Below are 18046 nucleotides of genomic sequence, written 5' to 3'. Positions count from 1 at the left end.
TCAAGGAATACGCTGCAGCCCCCCCCAGAGTCCATGTCAGTCAGAGACAGGAATGTGTTTACGACACGAATGGCCACTCTGAAATCCATCTCCAATACGTCTATGCGGCTCCTCTCTCATGCTTCGGAGGGAGCCGCTAGAGCAAGCGGAGTAGGGGTCGTCTTACGACGTCACGCCTGGCTCCGTCTTTGCGACTTCGCGGATCCCTTCAAGGCATCCTTCGCGAACGCCCCTTTTGACGGTTCTGCTCTTTTCGGCAAGACTGTTCGCGATACACTGGTCCAAAGCGAAAAGGACGGGAAGAAGATGCTGTCTGCCGTCGGAGTCCGCTTCTCTAGTCCCCAAAGGTCCTTCTCTAGGAATCAGAGGGGACAAAAGAAGCTGTGGTTCCGCAAGTCTCAGCAATCCCATCCAGCTGCAGACCACTCGTCCTCTAGAGGCAGAGGAGGACAAGGTGGACGCTGGCCCAGAGGCAGAGGGGGGGCCGCGTAATTTCGGGTCTAGAGAACCTTTCTCGGACAGACCCGCGCAACAGCCTTGAGGGCTTGCCCGACTGTCCCTCTCTGGAGGCAGTCTGGGGGGGTGGTTGATGGAGCACCTGTCAAACTGGGAGTCCCTTACTACGGATCGATGGGTGCTCTGTATCATTTCCAGAGGCTACTTCATTCCTTTCCTAAATCTTCCCCCCAAAACCAGACACCTCCCCGATGTCCCACCCAATCAGAGGGAGGCGGCGGCTTCAGAGATTTTTGAAGCTGCTAAGAAAGAGCCATCCAGCCCGTCCCCCCAGATCAGTCCAGATTGGGTTATTACTCAAGGTTCTTTTTGGTGCCAAAGAAAACGGGGGACCTCAGACCCATCTTAGACCTTTCCGCTCTGAACCTGTTTATACCCAAGGAAAAGTTCCGGATGGTCACTCTTCAATCTATCCTCCCCCTTCTGCGGGAGAACGACTGGATGTGCTCCATAGACCTCAAGGATGCGTACTACCACATCTTAATGGCCAGACGATCCAGGAGGTTTCTCCACTTCCGGCTCGGAGCCAGTCATGATCAATTCAGGGTTCTTCCATTCGGCCTCACTTCAGCCCCCAGAGTGTTCACCAAAGTCATGGCGGTGGTTGCTGCCCACCTTGAGACTTCAGGGCATTCAGGTCTTCCCGTACCTAGACGACTGGCTCCTTACTGCGACCAACAGGCATCCGCTGTCTGTAGCGAGAGGTTATGCACTGACTCTAGCCCACAACCTAGGCATTTCAATAAACCTGCAGAAGTCCTGCCTGTGCCCCACTCAAGCCCTGGAATTCATAGGGGCCAGGTTGGATACTCGAATCTCTCGAGCTACTCTAACATCAGTCAGACTGAACAGCTTGTCTTATCAGGTGTTAGCCCTTCTCCGGAATCCTTTTCCTCCAGCGTAGTTAGCCCTGAGGGCACTAGGGTCTATGGCTGCAGCGATCGGTCTTTCCCTCCATGCCCGCCTGCGAATGCGAATATTGCAATGGACCCTTCAAGTCCAATGGTCCCTCTTGCTTCACCCTTTGAACACGCCCATACCACTGAGCAGAGTTTGCAGGGACTCCCTTCTTTGGTGGTTGCATGCGCGGGAACTCAGAGAAGGGAGGCCCTTTGTGATCCCCCCGGTCGAAGCCACGTTGACCACGGATGCTTCTCGCCTCGGGTGGGGGCATTGTTCAGACAGATCCGTTCAAGGCATGTGGACTCCACTAGAGAACGTATTGCATATCAATGTCCTAGAGATGAGGGCGGTGCTTTTAGCGTTGCAAGCTCTCCACGATCTTCTTCCCCTGGGGACTATTGCGATCCAGACAGACAACATGTCTGTAGTCTGGTATATAAACAAACAGGGAGGAACCAGATCCTACCCCCTGTGTCGAGAGGCCATGAGAGATTGGGAATGGGCGATCTCCACCAACCGTTTTCTGGTAGCAATGCACATCCCGGGACGATCCAACATATTAGCGGACAAGCTAAGTCGGGTGCTTCTTACTCCGTACGAGTGGTCTCTGAATCCATCTGTTGCAAAACAGATCTTCCACAAATGGGGTCAGCGTCGCTGCGATCTTTTTGCTTCTCCTTTAAACACAAAATGCAGCGAGTACTTCGCAATAATTCTCCCCAGAGGGGAAACCCCCAGAGACTCTCTGGTCCATGCTTGGCCTCCCGGGCTCCTTTATGCTTATCCTCCCCTCACTCTCATGATGAAGTTCATTCAGAAAGCCTGTCAGTTGGGGAGCAGAGTTATCCTCATAGCCCCATTCTGGCCTCTGCAGATCTGGTTCCCCTTTCTGCGGTCTCACAGTGTGGCTCCTCCATGGATTCTGGATCCCAGTCCAGAACTGATTTCTCATCCCGCGGATTGCCCAACACCAAACCTGGTCAACCTCAAGCTTGCGGCTTGGCTGATCCAGTTCCATTAATGGCTAGGACTCCCGGTATCTCATCTCCCGTTAAGGACATTCTGGTTGCGGCTCATAAGCCATCTACTAGAAAACTTTACAACAGTAAATGGAAACGTTTTTCCATTTGGGCCGAAGATAAGGGCTTGGACCCATTTACTGTCCCTATCCCGACCATTCTTTCGAGAGGGAGCAAGCGCTTCTATGGTTAAGGTGCAATTGGCGGCCATCTCCCATTTTCATATGGGTGATGGCATAGGTTCCTTAGCATCTACAAAGTTGTGCAAAACCTTCTTACGAGGCATCTTCCTTTTAAATCCACCGATAGTCTGTGGTCCCCCCATGGGACCTCACTCTAGTCTTACAAGCCTTGAAGAGTCCACCTTTCGAACCTGCGGCCTTAATTCCGTTGAAGTTCTTGTCATGGAAGACAGCCTTCTTAGTGGCTATTACTTCGGCCAAAAGGGTTTCAGAATTACAAGCCTTGTGTATGAAGCCTCCTTATCTTATGTTTCACAAAGATAGGGTGTCCCTCAGGACTAACCCGTCTTTCTTGCCTAAGGTTGCTTCAGAAGCAAATATAAATCAATCGATAAATCTACCAGTGTTTTTTCCCTCATTTCAGAACAAGGGAGAATACACATTACACAAATTGGATGTACACAGACAGCTGCGTTTCTACTTGCATAGGACTAGAGAGTTTTGCAAGTCGGACCAGTTATTTGTCTCGTATGCAAAATCAGCCATGGGTAAAGCCATTTCCAAAGTCACTATAGCAAATTGGATTCGTCAGTGTATTATTCAGGGGTATATATCGTCTGGCAAACCAGCCCCAGTTAATATCCGTGCTCATTCTACAAGATCTGTAGCCACTTCAACAGCCTTCTGGTCTAGGGTTCCAGTGGACGACATATGTTCAGCAGCTACTTGGTCCTCTTCTCATACGTTCATTTCTCATTATAAATTAGATGTGATTTCGAGAAGTAGGGCTTCTTTTGGCTCGGAATATCCTTCCGTAAGGACCACCCAGGTTCTTATAAGGTAGCTGGGGACTCTGTCCCACAGGTTGCAGAGCAAATGAAGTAACTACTTCAGATAAAGAAGTTATGTACTCACCATAACATTCCATCTGAGTAGGTACTTCATTTGTCTGCAACCGACCCCCCCTGCCATCCCCCGAACCTTTCGGGATTTCTTTCTGATCACCTTTACAGTCGATTTGTTTTTCATGTTTCCAGGTTGGTAAGGCAAAAAAAAACGATCTGAGGTAATGTGGTTGGTAGCAGGGGATTATGGGTAGGGGGGAGGAGCTAGGAGCTCGGATCTTGGAGCTTGCAAAGCTGCCGGCTCGGATCCGAAGTCTGATCCGATACCCACAGGTTGCAGACAAATGAAGTACCTACTCAGATGGAACGTTATGGTGAGTACATAACTTCTTTTTCTGCTAGGGCAGTGGCTACTTTTAGGGAATTTCTAAATAGCACCTCTGTTGATGAGATTTGTATGGCTGCAGCTTGGGCTTTACTGCATACTTTTTCAAGTCACAGTAAGCTGGATGTGATCTTTTGGGGAAAGGTCCTCCTTTCAGGCCTACATATTGTATAGGATTCATTTATGAGACACCTTTTTGGAGGTTGAAATGAACCATTCTAGATACGAAGGTTGTATATTTAACATATAATATCCAAGTGATCCAGATCCATCCTTTTCAACGCACCCACCCTTTTCTCTCCTTTAGTCTGTTCAGTGAGATAAAGCATAGGAGAGATTTAAGTAGGAGGATAGTGTTAGTTACTGCTTAGCTCTTGAGCAACATACTTGGAAATCTGAAGACTAAGACAGCAGTGCTGTGCATTATAAGTGGAGGAGGAGACTAGAACCTGGGAAAGTTTTGGGTGCCAAGCAGACTTGTGCCTTTGAAGTTCTAGAGGTTGAAGAGGTTGGAATCGGATCATCTTCATCTCTTGCTGTGTTAAGTACTTAACTGTTTACAGCGGTAAGGAAGAACCGTTTGGATTTGTAGCTATATCATATTAATATACATGAGTGTTGTCATTTTGTAAAGTACTAGGTCAGAGATTATCAGGAGGGTTAATTACTGTTACATACGTAAGGATAAGTCATTTGAAGTACATTGACACGCGCATATACACACCAGCTGTTTTTTGTACACTGTATATTTCACTGATTCCTAGCGGTTACAGTTTATGAAATGTTCTGTAGAGTATGTTGGAAGTTATGTGGGTCTGGTTGTGGCTAACATTTTGTCAGATACATATGTGCTTGGTTGATTGTCAAGATTTGGCTAGAACAATTTAAAAAAAAAAAAAACACTAGACTTTCAGTCCCTTGCTAAAATGTTTCTCTCTTTTGTAGGTTGGAGCTCCTGCATTGGCGAAGTTAAACACTTGGGGTGGGTCTTTGTCCTTGGGACATCCCTTTGCTGCTACTGGCTGTCGACTTGTAACTACAGCTGCTCATCGTCTGCAGAAGGAAGGAGGACAGTATGCACTGGTAGCAGCCTGTGCAGCTGGAGGACAGGTATTAGAGTGATTGTGCATAGTCAAGAGTTCACAAGTCGTGCTGAATTGTTGCTGCTGTGGTGCATAAGCGCTCTTTCCCAGTGGAGCCTTTTTTTTTTTTAACAAGAAGCATCTTTATTAAATTATCATTTATGACATAGGCAGTCCTACATTTACATTAATGAAAACAAACCAAATTGGCATAATCTAAGTTGCAAGCATTTTACATTGCAAACCATATTGACACAATTTTAGTTGCAAACATTACACATCACCTACTGTCAACCCAATCATTGTCAGTCAAAAATTTAATAGCTCATTCAGATCCTGCCTTCTTTTAAACCTCATCCCTCCCCTGTATTCACCCCATAATTCCCATTTTTCCTATGTAATTCACTCCTACCCTTTTCTGATTATCCCAATTCCAGTTATTTTATTTCTGCTACTATAGTCACTACTAGCACTGCTGGTTTAACTTTGAGTTCCATTTTCTAGTGATTGCTTTTTTTGGCAGCTGCCATAATTAGACGCAGTAAGGCTTTACTATGTGTATGCAATTCCGATTCTGTATCATAGCTCAGAAAAATCATTTCCCTAGTTAAACCAGTTTGCTCACCCAGTATTTCTGATAGAGTTGTCTGCAGTCTTCCAACTTATACACTCCCAGAAAATATATTCATTCTCGAATATCTCTTTCTTCCCCATCACACCTCCAGCATTTGGTGTCTACCTGAGGAATATTCTCTGGAGTCTACTTGGGGTATAAAAATATTTATGTAAACATTTCCAAGCAAAAATCTTACGTCTTCTATAGTTTGTTGCATATTTGGGGGACCTACATATATATCCCCTCATTGTTTCTTTGTGAATTGCTTATCTAATTTATTTTCCTAATCCTTTCTGACCTCTTCTAATTGATTCTTGTAGTTGTTATGCAGTATTTTATATGATGTACTAATTATTCATTTTTTTTAAGAGCAGATTCTGATGTTCTTCGTGTTTCACTGTTGCAGTCATTACATTTGGGTTATCTGCCTGCAGGTAGCCCTCAGCCGGCCTGAATATCAAAGTCTTGGATTCCTGCGTCGGATACTCTCTCTCCTTCCATGGCGTCAGGTTGTCAGGGGTATAAAACATGCAGCCGACACCATTACATCAGTCTTTCTTCCTGTGCAGTGCCCGAAGCAGAAGCAGTTCGCAAGTGCCGGTCTTCTGACTCCTGAAATTTTCATTTTCGAGTTTCAGAACAGAAGTCTTCCAAAAAGCTGAGTACCCCGTTCGGGATCCTTTTTCTTGCTCTTAACCGATGTCAGTAAAAGTTCACAATTGTCTTACCTGTGGAAAGCAAATACCTCATAAAGACTTTCATTCATACTGCATTCCTTGCTTAGGCCCAGACCATGACGTCTCTCACTGTCAGTTTTGTACCTTATTCAACCCCCGAACTATTCGTCGTCAGTCTATTTTTGTAGCAAATTATTCTGGTACTCTGTATAACTATCCAGAAATGGCTTTGGTAAGCCATCCGACTACCGACATTCCGAAAAAACGTAAAGATAAAGACAGAGACAGACCACATAGGTCCAAAACTGCCGACGACGCTTCCATTAAGCTAGTCACCAGTACTCTGTGAGGCGCTTTTGCAGCCCCTGATACCCGCTACTTCAGATTCGCAGGCCTCTACTGAGACCCATTCAGAGTCCGGTATGCAGCGAGATGCTTCTTCGACTGTGGAACCTGTGGATGTCTCTACCTTGGATGGGTCTGGAGCCGCTGTGCAGGCACCGGCTTCTGAGGGTGTATTCACGCCTACAGATTTGCATTTCAAACCAATGCCATCTTCATCAAGGCCTAAAACTCAACCCACATCTAGAAAACCAACATCCAAACCGCATGGTCAGGCCCATATGCCTAAAAAACAAATGCTTAGAATGGCTGAAGACCTTATTACTTTAGTTAGGGGAAGCCAACCTTCCCCCTCTGAGACTTAGAACTGATTTTCCTTCTGATTCTTCTGATCAGGATTCTGAAATTTCTGTTTCTTCTGATTACCAGGATTTGCCATTATCTACCTATGTGGATTCTGATGCAGGAATCCAAGACTTTGATATTCAGGCCAGCTGAGGGCTACCTGCAGGCAGATAACCCAAATGTAATGACTGCAACAGTGAAACACGAAGAACATCAGAATCTGCTCCATTCCCTCTGCTTCCCCTCCAGAAGATTTTTCTTTTGGAGAAACCTTAGGGAGCATGTTCACTGGGAAAGCCAGGATTACTCTGACTCCAAAAAGAGGCTTAGGGAATTCTTACTCCTCCCTCAACCACAGGCCTTTAGCTATCCCTCCTGTTCTGGACATTGTAGATGTTGCCTTCTTGGAATCTAGCCTGACCCCAGACACTTTGCCTCCAGCTCCCAGAAAACCTGACCAGTATTACAGAGTACCTGACTCTCACAAGTTCCTCTTCCAAGAATCCTACTGCGGATCCAGAGACCATTTCGCAAGGACCAAAGGGCATTAAGGATTAAGGCTACTGCTGCCAAAAACCCTACCCTCTCTGATAGAGATTCCAGGGCCTTGGACAGATGGAGTAAGAAGGTATACACTTCTGCTACTTTGGCCATTAGGGCCTTAAATTGCAGTTTCTTATGTTAAAGCATCAGCAGCATATTATGGGACTACTTAAACAGAAAATGATGTTGATTCCTGACTGTGCTGAACATAAAGAATTACAGGATTTAATGCAGTCTGCTGAACAAGTTGGTAAGCATACTTTGCAATGTGGTTTTGACTCTTTAGAAGCATCTTGCAGGGCGGCTGTCACTGGGTATGTACTTAGAAGGTATGCTTGGCTTAAGGAACAAAACTTGCCAGATCATGTTAAAGCTAAATTACTGGATGCTTCCTTAAACCAAGACCGCCTGTTTGGCAACAAAGCAGAAGTTGTTCTTAAAAAGATGGAGGAAGAAGCTAAATCTATGTAAACTGTTAAAGATTTCCTGCAAGTACAGCCTCCCGGATTTAGTAGGCATTGGCTTTCTAAGAATTGGTCCTTTCCAGTCTCTTCCAGGCCTTCTCAGTCCAAACCCAAGAACAGCAGACCACCTAGGCTACAGTCTCAAGGTGCACACAGACCTAAGCAGTGGAGGGGCTCCCACTTCCAAAGCTGGAAGTAGTAAGACACCCCCCCTGTGGAAAACTGCCACAGTGATTTAACCTTAACCCTTCCAAGCCCTGCTCCAACTGCCTGCTCCCTTAGAAGGAAAGCTCGCACTGCATGCAAAAAACTGGGAACTCATTACCAGGACAAATGGGTTTTAAGTATAGTTTTACAAGGATACAGATTCCACTTCCACACCTTACCAACCCCAAACGGTTGGCCAGACTTACCCCCAAATCAGTGGGCAGAGGTTCAACAACAGGTTCTCTCTCTTCTAAGTATCAGGGCTATTCAACCTGTCCCAGCAGAAGAAAGGGGACAAGGTTTTTACTCGAGACTTTTCCTGGTACCCAGAAAAGGCCGCACCTGGCATACTATCCTGGACCTCTCTATTCTAAACACCTTTTTGATAATCCCAAAATTCAAAATGCTAACACTTCAACAGCTGCTTCCTATGCTAGGCAAAGATGCCTGGTTGGCAACCTTAGACTTAAAGGAAGTTTACCTGCACATTCCAATAAGGGAATCTTGCAGGAAATACCTACTCTTCAGAGCAGGCTCCATGCACTGTCAGTTCTCTGCACTTCCCTTTGGCTTATCTACTGCACCCAGGGTGTTCACAGTGTCTAGCTCCAGCCATTGCATTTTGCAGGCAGAGAAATATTCAAGTATATCCATACCTGGACGATTGTCTAATTCAGACAGAAAGCCAGGGCATGCTATTAAAACATCTGGCATTTGTAAAGAAACTTCTAACTTCGCTGGGGTACACCATAAACGAAAAGAAATCTCATCTGGTACCCTGCCAACAGATTGTATTCCTGCGAGTAAGCTTGAACACAACTTCCCAAATGGCTTACCTCATGCCAGAGAAACAAGTTTATTTGACAGCCTACTTCAAACTGCTGGCCACAAAGACCCAGCTATCTGCAAGGAAAATTTTGCAAGCCCTGGGGTCCATGGCCTCTTGCATTTTACTAATTCCATATGCAAGACTGCATATGAGGAAACTACAATGGTATCTAAAAAGCCTATGGTGTCAATGTTCTCAGGACCTGGAATCAATGATTCCTATCATTCCTTGTAAAAAGACAGAGTTCCTTTAGTGGGCAGAGGCCTGCCACCTCAACAAGGGGCTCACTTTCAATCTACCCCCTGCTGCCCAAACCCTGACTAAAGATGCATCAGACTATGCATGGGGGCTCACTTTGGCAGAGCAGTGCATTCAGGGCAAATGGAACCCGAGTCAGATGCACCTGCATGTCAACCAAAAAGAAATGTTAGCTGTACAGAATTCCCTGACAGCCTTCAAAGACAACATCTTTCCAGGACAATTATTGATAGACAGACAGCACCACAGTTATGTGGTACATAAACAAGTAGGAAGGAACCCACTCGTACCCTCCCGGCAGACTAGCCATGGCTCTGTGGAACACAGCCTTGAGCTACCAAGTGCACCTACAAGCTCAATTCCTGCCAGGCAAGCTAAATCTACTGGCAAGATGACCTAAGCAGAAATCTCATGGACCCACACAAATGGAAACTGGAACCAAAAATATTCAATCTCTTGAGGAACAAATGGGGGACTCCAGAGATGGACCTGTTTGCCTCCCCTCAGAACTATCAATTGGACAAATTCTGCACAAGGACTCCCCACAGTCGAGCTTGGAAAGTGGATGCCCTGTCCTATACCTGGGAAAGCCTCTCAGTTTATGCCTTTCCCCCTCTGCCTTTCCTCTCAAAGGTTCTGCTAAAGATCAAACATGACAAGCCAAGGGCAATACTGATTGCATCAGACTGGCCTCGCCAGCACTGGTACTCCCTCTTGCGCGATATGGTACTGCTGGAGCCATGGCACCTACCTCAGACACTTTCCCTGCTGTCCCAGCTGGCGGGCCAGATTTTGCACCCTCAGCTTCAAACCCTGAACCTTGCAGCCTGGCTAATTCCTTCAGCTCTCCAATAGCATCCCTCAGTAAGCAGGTGCTGGATGTCATTCCAGAAGCAAGGAGGCCTAGTACTAGAAAATCCTATGCTGAAAAGTGGAAAAGATACTGTTTCTGGAGCCAGACTCAGGAGATGGGCACAGCGGTGCCCAGCTTACCTCATATTCTTCAGTACTTAACAGAAATGCACCACAAGGGCCTATCCTTCTCATCAGTTAAAATTCATGCCTCTGCCATTTCAGCGCAGTATAATACTGAACCTCCCCTCTTCTCTCACCCTCTGCTAAAGCAATTCCTCAGAGAGGCTAAAAATTTAAGACCCCTCAGGCGAGCCACTACTCCTGCCTGGGACCTTAACTTTGTATTGGAAAAGCTTGCTCACCCTCCATTTTAACCAGCTGCAACTGCAGAGTTGAAATTCCTTTCTTGGGAAACCGCCTTCCTTCTAGCCTTCACTTCAGCAAGAAAAGTGTCTGAATTACGGGCTCTTAAGGCAGTGGAACCCTTCATTATATTCCATGCAGACAGGGTTTCCCTCAGGACCAATCCTTCCTTTATGTCCAAGGTGGTGTCTAGTGTGGCCCTAAATCAGTCCATTCATTTGCCTACTTTTTTCCTTAATCCACAAAACAAAGGAGAACGAATACTGCACTCCTTGGATGTGCACAGACAACTTAGATTTTATTTGGACAGGACTAATTCTCTCAGAAAATCTGAATCGCTGCTAGTTGGCTTTGCTGCAGGGGCAGAGGGGAAGGCCATTTCAAAACAAACCATTTCTAAATGGATAGCCCATTGCATTCATTTCTGCTATAAGCACCATGGAAAACCTACCCCATAAGGGGATAAGATCACATTCCACCAGGGCTGCATCTACCTCTGCACCCTTTCTCAGAGGAGTCCCTACCAGGGACATCCTAGAAGCTGCTATCTGGAGCTCTGTACATACCTTCACCAAGCATTACCACATGCCCATTTTTTCTAAATCCAGAGCTGGTTTTGCCACTGCAGTCTTGCAGGGCTTAATAGCTGGCCCTAATGCTCTTTAACTTCCTCCTACCTTCCTTAGCTTTGGGAATTAACCCAAATGTAATGACTGCAACAGTGAAACACAAAGAACATAGTACAGTTGTGTACACTTACCATAAATGTAGATGTTCGAGTGTATTCACTGTTGCAGTCCTGGATACCCTCCCTCCAGCCTCCTGACTTCTCCTGGCTCTACCTTTGCTTCTTGTTTTAATCTTTCTGGTGTGTTTGCTTTTGAATGGACGTGTAACATATCATATACTTGCTTCCCATTGTGGGGGCACCTAACATCTGGGGCAAGAAAAAACTGATGTAATGGCGTCTGCTGCATGTTTTATACCTCTGACGACCTGACGTCATGGAAGAAGAGACTGCATCTGACACAGGAATCCAAGACTTTGATATTCAGGACAGCTGGGGGCTACCTGCAGGCAGATAACCCAAATGTAATGACTGCAATAGTGAATACACTTATCTACATTTATGGTAAGTGTACACAACTGTACTTTCTAGATTCTATTAAAAACTCTTACCAGTGCTGGCATTTTGTTTAGGACCTCTCTTTTTCTTTCTCTTTGCCTGTACTCTGATGTCCATCTTTGATAGGGAAGGCAATCTCTAACTTGCAGTTAAAATAAATTCTTGACATCTTCCCAGTCTATTTCCTTTCTTGTCTAGTTACTTCTTCCCAATACCTTGGTTCCTTTGCCAGTTTTTTCCAATAAATTTCTGCCCCCTCTTGCCTATTGCCTGTATGCCTAATTGCAGTCATCCCTATCAGCAGAATCTTCTTTCTCCATTCCAGTGTTGGCTTAGTTCTTAGAATACTTTCTGTTACTTTGAGTAGAATATTCTGTATGATTATTGTTACTGTCTTTAAAGGTCTGCATCCAAAATCCCAGTCTCTCCTTGTTTCTTAAGCTTCCCCCATTTCATCATCACTTTCCACTTTGAATTTTAGGCCTCTGCTTTGCTATGTATAGGAGCCTTAACTGTGTAGCGCTGCAGTACCTCTTCAAAGCTGGTAATTCCAGTCTGCCCTGTTCTGTTGGAGGACTCAACTTATCCCACATGACTCTTGCTGTCTTCCCGTCCCAGATAACATCCTTTGGCTCTTTAATTGCTGTCCACAACTTTTCCTCTGTTTGGTAAAAATATGCCTGACCTGTGAAAGATTAAAGGCACTAAAACATTTTAATTGCTTGTATCTTACTATCCATAACCATATAACAGAACTTTCAATTTCTCAGTTTTTAGCTTTTGTTTAGTCTCTTCCCACCTATCCTTGGCTGCCACGCCAGAATCATTTTTAATCCATGCTCCTAAATACTTAATTTTAGCATGTCCCCATAAATACGGAGCTGAAGTTGTCGATTTTCATTGTATCCTTGACTACCGGGTTCTATTCTGATCCTTGGAACTGACTTTGCCGTTGCCACATCTCACGGTGTCCAAAAACTCTTGAACTTAAGCCCTACCCACAGCGCTCCTCTCCCAGTTACCTCGGATCTCTTTTGCTGCTTTTGGAGACAGACACGTTTGCCAGAGCTCCCAAGCTAAGTTAACCATTTTCTTTTTGGAAACCTTTCTCTAAAGTTTTTCTTCACATTCTACCTTTCTTAGTACATTAATTGTACTCTTTTTCTAACATTGCTGGTAGTTTTTTTTCCCTATCTTGCTGTATATTTATATATGTATGTAAGAATCCACAGACATTACTCTTTGGCAGTCAAAGGTACGCACTTGTATAATATGTATAATATGTATAAAAAACAAAACCAAGGCACTCACCAGGCTGACTATCATAAAATTCTTCTTTAATAAAAAGTGAAAAATAAAAACTTAGTGTCAGGATAAGTGCTTTCGCGTTAAACCCTTCTTCAGATCTGCCATTAGAAGGTAATATAAAGCATTTATAGTCAAAACTAACAAATTTGACCATCATGTATCAGCAGTGGTCAGTAAAGCCTTTTACTTGGTTCATCTCATAAAGGGATAGCATCCAGAAAAAAGGTTATTACCTCTCTGTACCCCTCCCTCATTAGGCCAGTAATTGAGTATAACACCCCATTTGGTATGTACTTCTCCAAACACCTGCACCAACTGGAAAGGCCACAGAAATACCTCAGAAAGTGAATCCATGGCCTCCGACACCTGTCCTATGCGGACAGGCTGAAATCACTGTCGGCCCTACTCTGTATTGTACAAATTGCTCAAAGGTGATCTGTGTCTCGCCTACAATCTCAGACCCTGCCCTACTTGAGATGCTCCATATCCTTAAGTCTAACTCCTTGTACATTACCCTCTCGAAAGGCCTAAATCTATTATTCGAAATCAACAAAACCTGCTGGAAAGATAGGTTTGTCTTTCAGAGGCTGCTCCGTCTCTGGAATGGACTTCCCATACACGTCAAACATAGTACCTCGCTGATGCTCTTCAAGCGCAGTCTTGATGAGTGGATGGGAGACCACAAATTTATCCCAGGGGTTCCACCTGTGCCCCTCCTTGACGGGGGCGGCAGGTTTTTTTTTTAGGGATAAACTCTTGGCTAGGCTTGTAAGGGCCCCAGGGCCATTAGCCTAGTAACCTCCTATGATGATCCTGTGATCAAAGTTGCTCCTTTCAGACATTGCCTTTTAGTTATCCAATCAGCATCTTCCACATGACTCTATACCTCTTCAGTGTGGATAGGTTCACACTCAAATCAAGTATCCAGTAAGATTATGAAATCAGCTGGATAACAGAATCACAGTGTTATAGTAGAATTAAATAGCTCCTTTCAGACACTACCTTTTAGTTGACCAATCTGTATCTTCGGATGAATCTACACCTCTTCAATGTGGATAGGTCCACATTAAAGTCAAATGTCCAATAAAATTCTAGTTCTGTTATCCAACTAATCACGCAGTGTTGTAGCAGAATTTACTTTCATTAGATGTAAGGTCATGAATTGAAATAGTAAAAGTAAGATAGAAATAGTAAAAATAAATAGCCGATGCTCTTTAAAATGTTTGCAGTATATATATTCAGTTCTTCTTCCAAAGTATATTTAATCCTGAATGGATTATGAAGATCTAAGGAGTGTATATTCATAAAGCAAATCAAGTCTCCAAATGATGTGGACATCCTACAGAAGGGCCTCACTGAGACAGATGCCTGGTGTCAGAGCCATGGCCTCAAGCTCAATGCCAAAAAGTGCAGTGTCATCCCCTTTGGTAAAAACTCTGTACCCATGAACTACCACATAGGCAGCAATCTACTTAACACCGAATGCGTGATAAGAGACCTTGGGACCCACGTGGACAGTAGTCTCTCCTTTGATAGTCACATCACCACAGTAGTCAGGAAGTCCTTCTACGTGGCACACACCATCATAAAAGTGTTCTCATCCAGGAAAAAAGAGGTAATTGTTCCCCTCTACTTGTCACTCATTAGACCCATTATAGAGTACAACGCCCCTTTTAGAATGTACCTCACAAGACATCTGCAGCAGCTGGAAAGGCCACAGAAGTACCTCACAAAGAGGATTACTGGTCTCAAACAAATGCCCTACACTGACTGCCTCAAAAAACTCCAGCTTTACTCCGTAGCATATCACCTACTCAGAGGTGATCTCTGCCTAACATATAAAGCTATGTCAAACCCAGAGCTGTTGGACATGCTACACCTAAAGAATTCCCAATCCCGCCAAGCTACACGCTCTAGGGACCTAAACCTTGTCGCCACAATAAACAGGACACGCTGGAGGGATAGATTCCTGTCCCAGAGACTTCCTATACTCTGGAACAAACTACCCATCTATGTCTAGCAAAGTTCTTCATTAGCACTCTTCAAGAAAAATCTTGATGAGTGGATGAGAAATAGGAAATACACCCCGGGGATCACTTCTGTGTCTCTGCTGGACAGTGGCACAGGAAAATAACTTTCTTGGGTGGCATAAGCTATGGTACCTTGCTGGCTAGGTTTACGTAGGCCCTTGGGCCGATAGCCTAGTACCTACCTATGCACCTATAAGTATCTCTATTCAGGCATTGCCTATACTGGAAACAATCCTAGCTTTCTACACAATTTCTGCCACTTAAAGGCATGTTTGAAAGGTAAATTAATGTTTAGACCAGGTGTCCGTTATGCCTGTAGTTCCACTATCCATTTCATTTCATGCTGCTCAGTTTGTATTGTAAAATCACCACCTCAAACATTTTCTTTTTCTACTTGCAAGACCGTAAACAAAAATTAATGTCCTGAATTTTCAGAAATATGGTTGCATAATGGACTGTTCATATCCCTTAGCTGACTGTCGCTAATATGTTTGGTCAGTTTTACCCAAGTAAAAACACTGACAAGAGACGCATGTTGCTATCTGTGTGTGTGTGTGTGTGTGTGTGTGTGTGTGTGTGTGTATATATATATATATATATAAAATAAAATGTCACATGCCGTGTCTTGCAGTCTGCATACTCATAACGTCTGTAATGTCTCCCAACAACTGGATGTATAAACTCATTTTCCACTGAAATGTATCTGCAATTCGAACAAGACCTGCGTGGAAATGTGCCACCCTATTTGAATAAACCTTGTCCCAAGACATTGTATGTATAGAAAAGCAACTGCTTGAGATCCTTATTTCACTAAATGAAGGTTCACTGCCAACAATATCTTTGATTGGGTCAAGTAGCAATATCTTGCAGTTATTCCTAATATCATCACAAATATGCTTAATGTCACTGGTATAGGTGAGAGTAAGTCTATTTTTCTGAGTGGTTGGCAAACTCAGCTTAGTGGTTTCAGTTTTCTCTGTATTATCTGATGAAGCCAAAATATTTCTTTTGTGTCTAAAGTATCATCTTGCTTTAGTTTCCCAGCCTTGATCAGTAGTGCAGAGTCTGGAAGATCAGGAGATTTGATTCTTTATAACATTAGAAAAAACTAATTCTGGATGCATGCTCCATCTACGGAAAATATTTTCTCCTACAGTCTTTTCTGTAAGGTCCAGTGCACATATCAACTTTCTCATCCATAAAGATTTACACATCTAAGTAGTTAATGTCCAAGGCAGAATAGTGCATGGTAAACCTTAAAAGTCTGCAGTCATTTCTAAATATGCTAGAGTCCTTTAGCATCGTAGGAGTGTCTCCTCATATCAAATACGTCTTCCACAAAATGTTTGTAGAACTTAACAGCTGATCTAAATGGTTTGTTGTCATTCAGTACCCTAGATGTCTCCCAATCAGTTAATAGTGTGCCCATAGCTACACACCATCTCTGCCAGTAAATGCCCTTGTCAAAAATAAATACATTATTATTTAAGATCTAGTAAAGCACACACAAGTTCTGTTTTGATGGAATCAATATCACTGTTACATTCTAAAAACTTTAATGGAAGTGACACCATAGTCATTTGATGTAACGGTGAAAAGACTGTGAACGTCTAAAGTGACCATTAGATTTTCTCTGGTGTCCATCAAATTCACAAAGTCTGAGACCGTACTCAAAAGTGTCCAGTATCCTTGATGGTAGGAGTCTGTTCAATTTTCTTCAGCTGGTATTCAACACATTTCGACAAGGGTTCTGTTGCCCATCCATTCCCTGATACGGTGGGATGCATCCGGGGATTACTTCAATCCTTATGTATCTTGGGGAGACCACTGATAATTGGTATAGTGGAGTGTTGTATTCTAAAAAAAAAAGTCACTAAAGATCTTTTGTGATGCTATTTAGTCACAAGCTCAGGCAGCTTTGTATGAATGCTGTGAACCATTTTCGTAACCTGTAACCTATTAATAGCAGTGTACGTTGTTTCATCTTTTAGCATCTGTAACACTCTATCATTATAGTTTTGTTTATTTAATAAAACAATCCCACCACCTTTGCCTGCTGGTCTAATAACTATATATGTTATGTAGTCCTATCTCGCTGTAATTCTTGCTGGATGGGTTCGGAGCCGATATTCAGCTCCGACTCAGCCTATATTAAAGCTCAAGAGCTTTTTACTGGCTCGAGGCTAGCCCCTATCCCATGGTGCCTCATGGCAATTCCCCAGATCTCGTTTGCCGCAAAAGCTTTGAGGTTGTGTCTTACTGTCTCGTTGACTAAGTAGAACAATTTTTTACTTATTTAGTCCTTTTCTATCACCTTTTTCTTTCATATATATACCTTAATAGTTTCTTCTGTATTGTGCGCCTGTTTTTTGAAAGTTTTCAACCCCTATTCCCCCCTTAGGACTGTACGGCCCGTTTAAATTAGAGGGCCGTAGTGCCCAATTAAGTTAGAGGTCCTTTCCTCCCTGTGTGTGTGTGACTGTTATAAAAAAAAAAAAAACTTTTCTTCTTCCTTACACTTTTAGTTTTTATCTATGTCTAAAGATAAGGAATACAAGGATCATCGCCCTTTGGGCTTCCAAAAATGTGACAGGTGTGCGCAGAAAAGGTCTCTTACAGACAGCCACACCAGTTGCGTATATTGTCTGGGCGAAGCCCATTTACAGGAACCTTGCACCTTCTGTCACGCTTTTAGTACAAGAGTGTTAAACGAAAGGAAAAGAAAGCTTATTGACAGGGGTCTCATGACCAGTTCCTTCCAGGAACAGCTGGAACTTGGTCAGGCAGCTCCAAAATCTTCAAAGAGGAAATCATCGGCCCCGACTTTGGAGCTGACCAAAAATTCTAAAGAGTCGGAACCAAGGAGTTCCGGTTATAACTCTGCTTCATCTTCGGTGCAGTCTATTCCATCGGTTCTGAGACAGTCTTCGGTACCAAAGGTTTTGCCTGACATTGAGACTTTATCTCCTATTTTGAGATCTCCTATTTTGGAGAGGAGGAGGTCTCTTTTAGTCTCCACCAAATCCTCCAGGACCCTATCAGATGAGGACATTGAGAGGGTGGTGAAGAGGTTGCTTTCGGATCCAGCTCTGTCTAGAAAATTGACCCCTCCAGACCCAAAGGACTCGGAGCCGTCCCCCGTACCGATAGC

General features: G+C 44.0%; 1 protein-coding gene across 4 annotated transcripts in view; it reads left to right on the top strand.

The window, feature by feature from the left end:
• The window catches only part of HADHB (hydroxyacyl-CoA dehydrogenase trifunctional multienzyme complex subunit beta), a 1343347-nt gene that overhangs the window by 1192483 nt on the left and 132818 nt on the right, over positions 1–18046 (top strand). For all 4 annotated transcript variants that reach the window (XM_044061616.1, XM_044061615.1, XM_044061614.1 and 1 more), the window contains exon 15: positions 4796–4960. In XM_044061616.1, the coding sequence (XP_043917551.1) occupies positions 4796–4960 (165 nt within the window). The remainder of the gene's footprint in view (positions 1–4795; positions 4961–18046) is intronic.

The sequence above is a fragment of the Protopterus annectens genome, chromosome 2.part0, assembly GCF_019279795.1.
Source record: "Protopterus annectens isolate FY-2018-M chromosome 2.part0, PAN1.0, whole genome shotgun sequence".
NCBI classification, from domain to species: Eukaryota; Metazoa; Chordata; order Ceratodontiformes; family Protopteridae; genus Protopterus; species Protopterus annectens.
The sequence above is the reverse complement of the archived record's forward strand: the minus strand, read 5'-3'. Positions and strand labels throughout refer to the sequence as shown.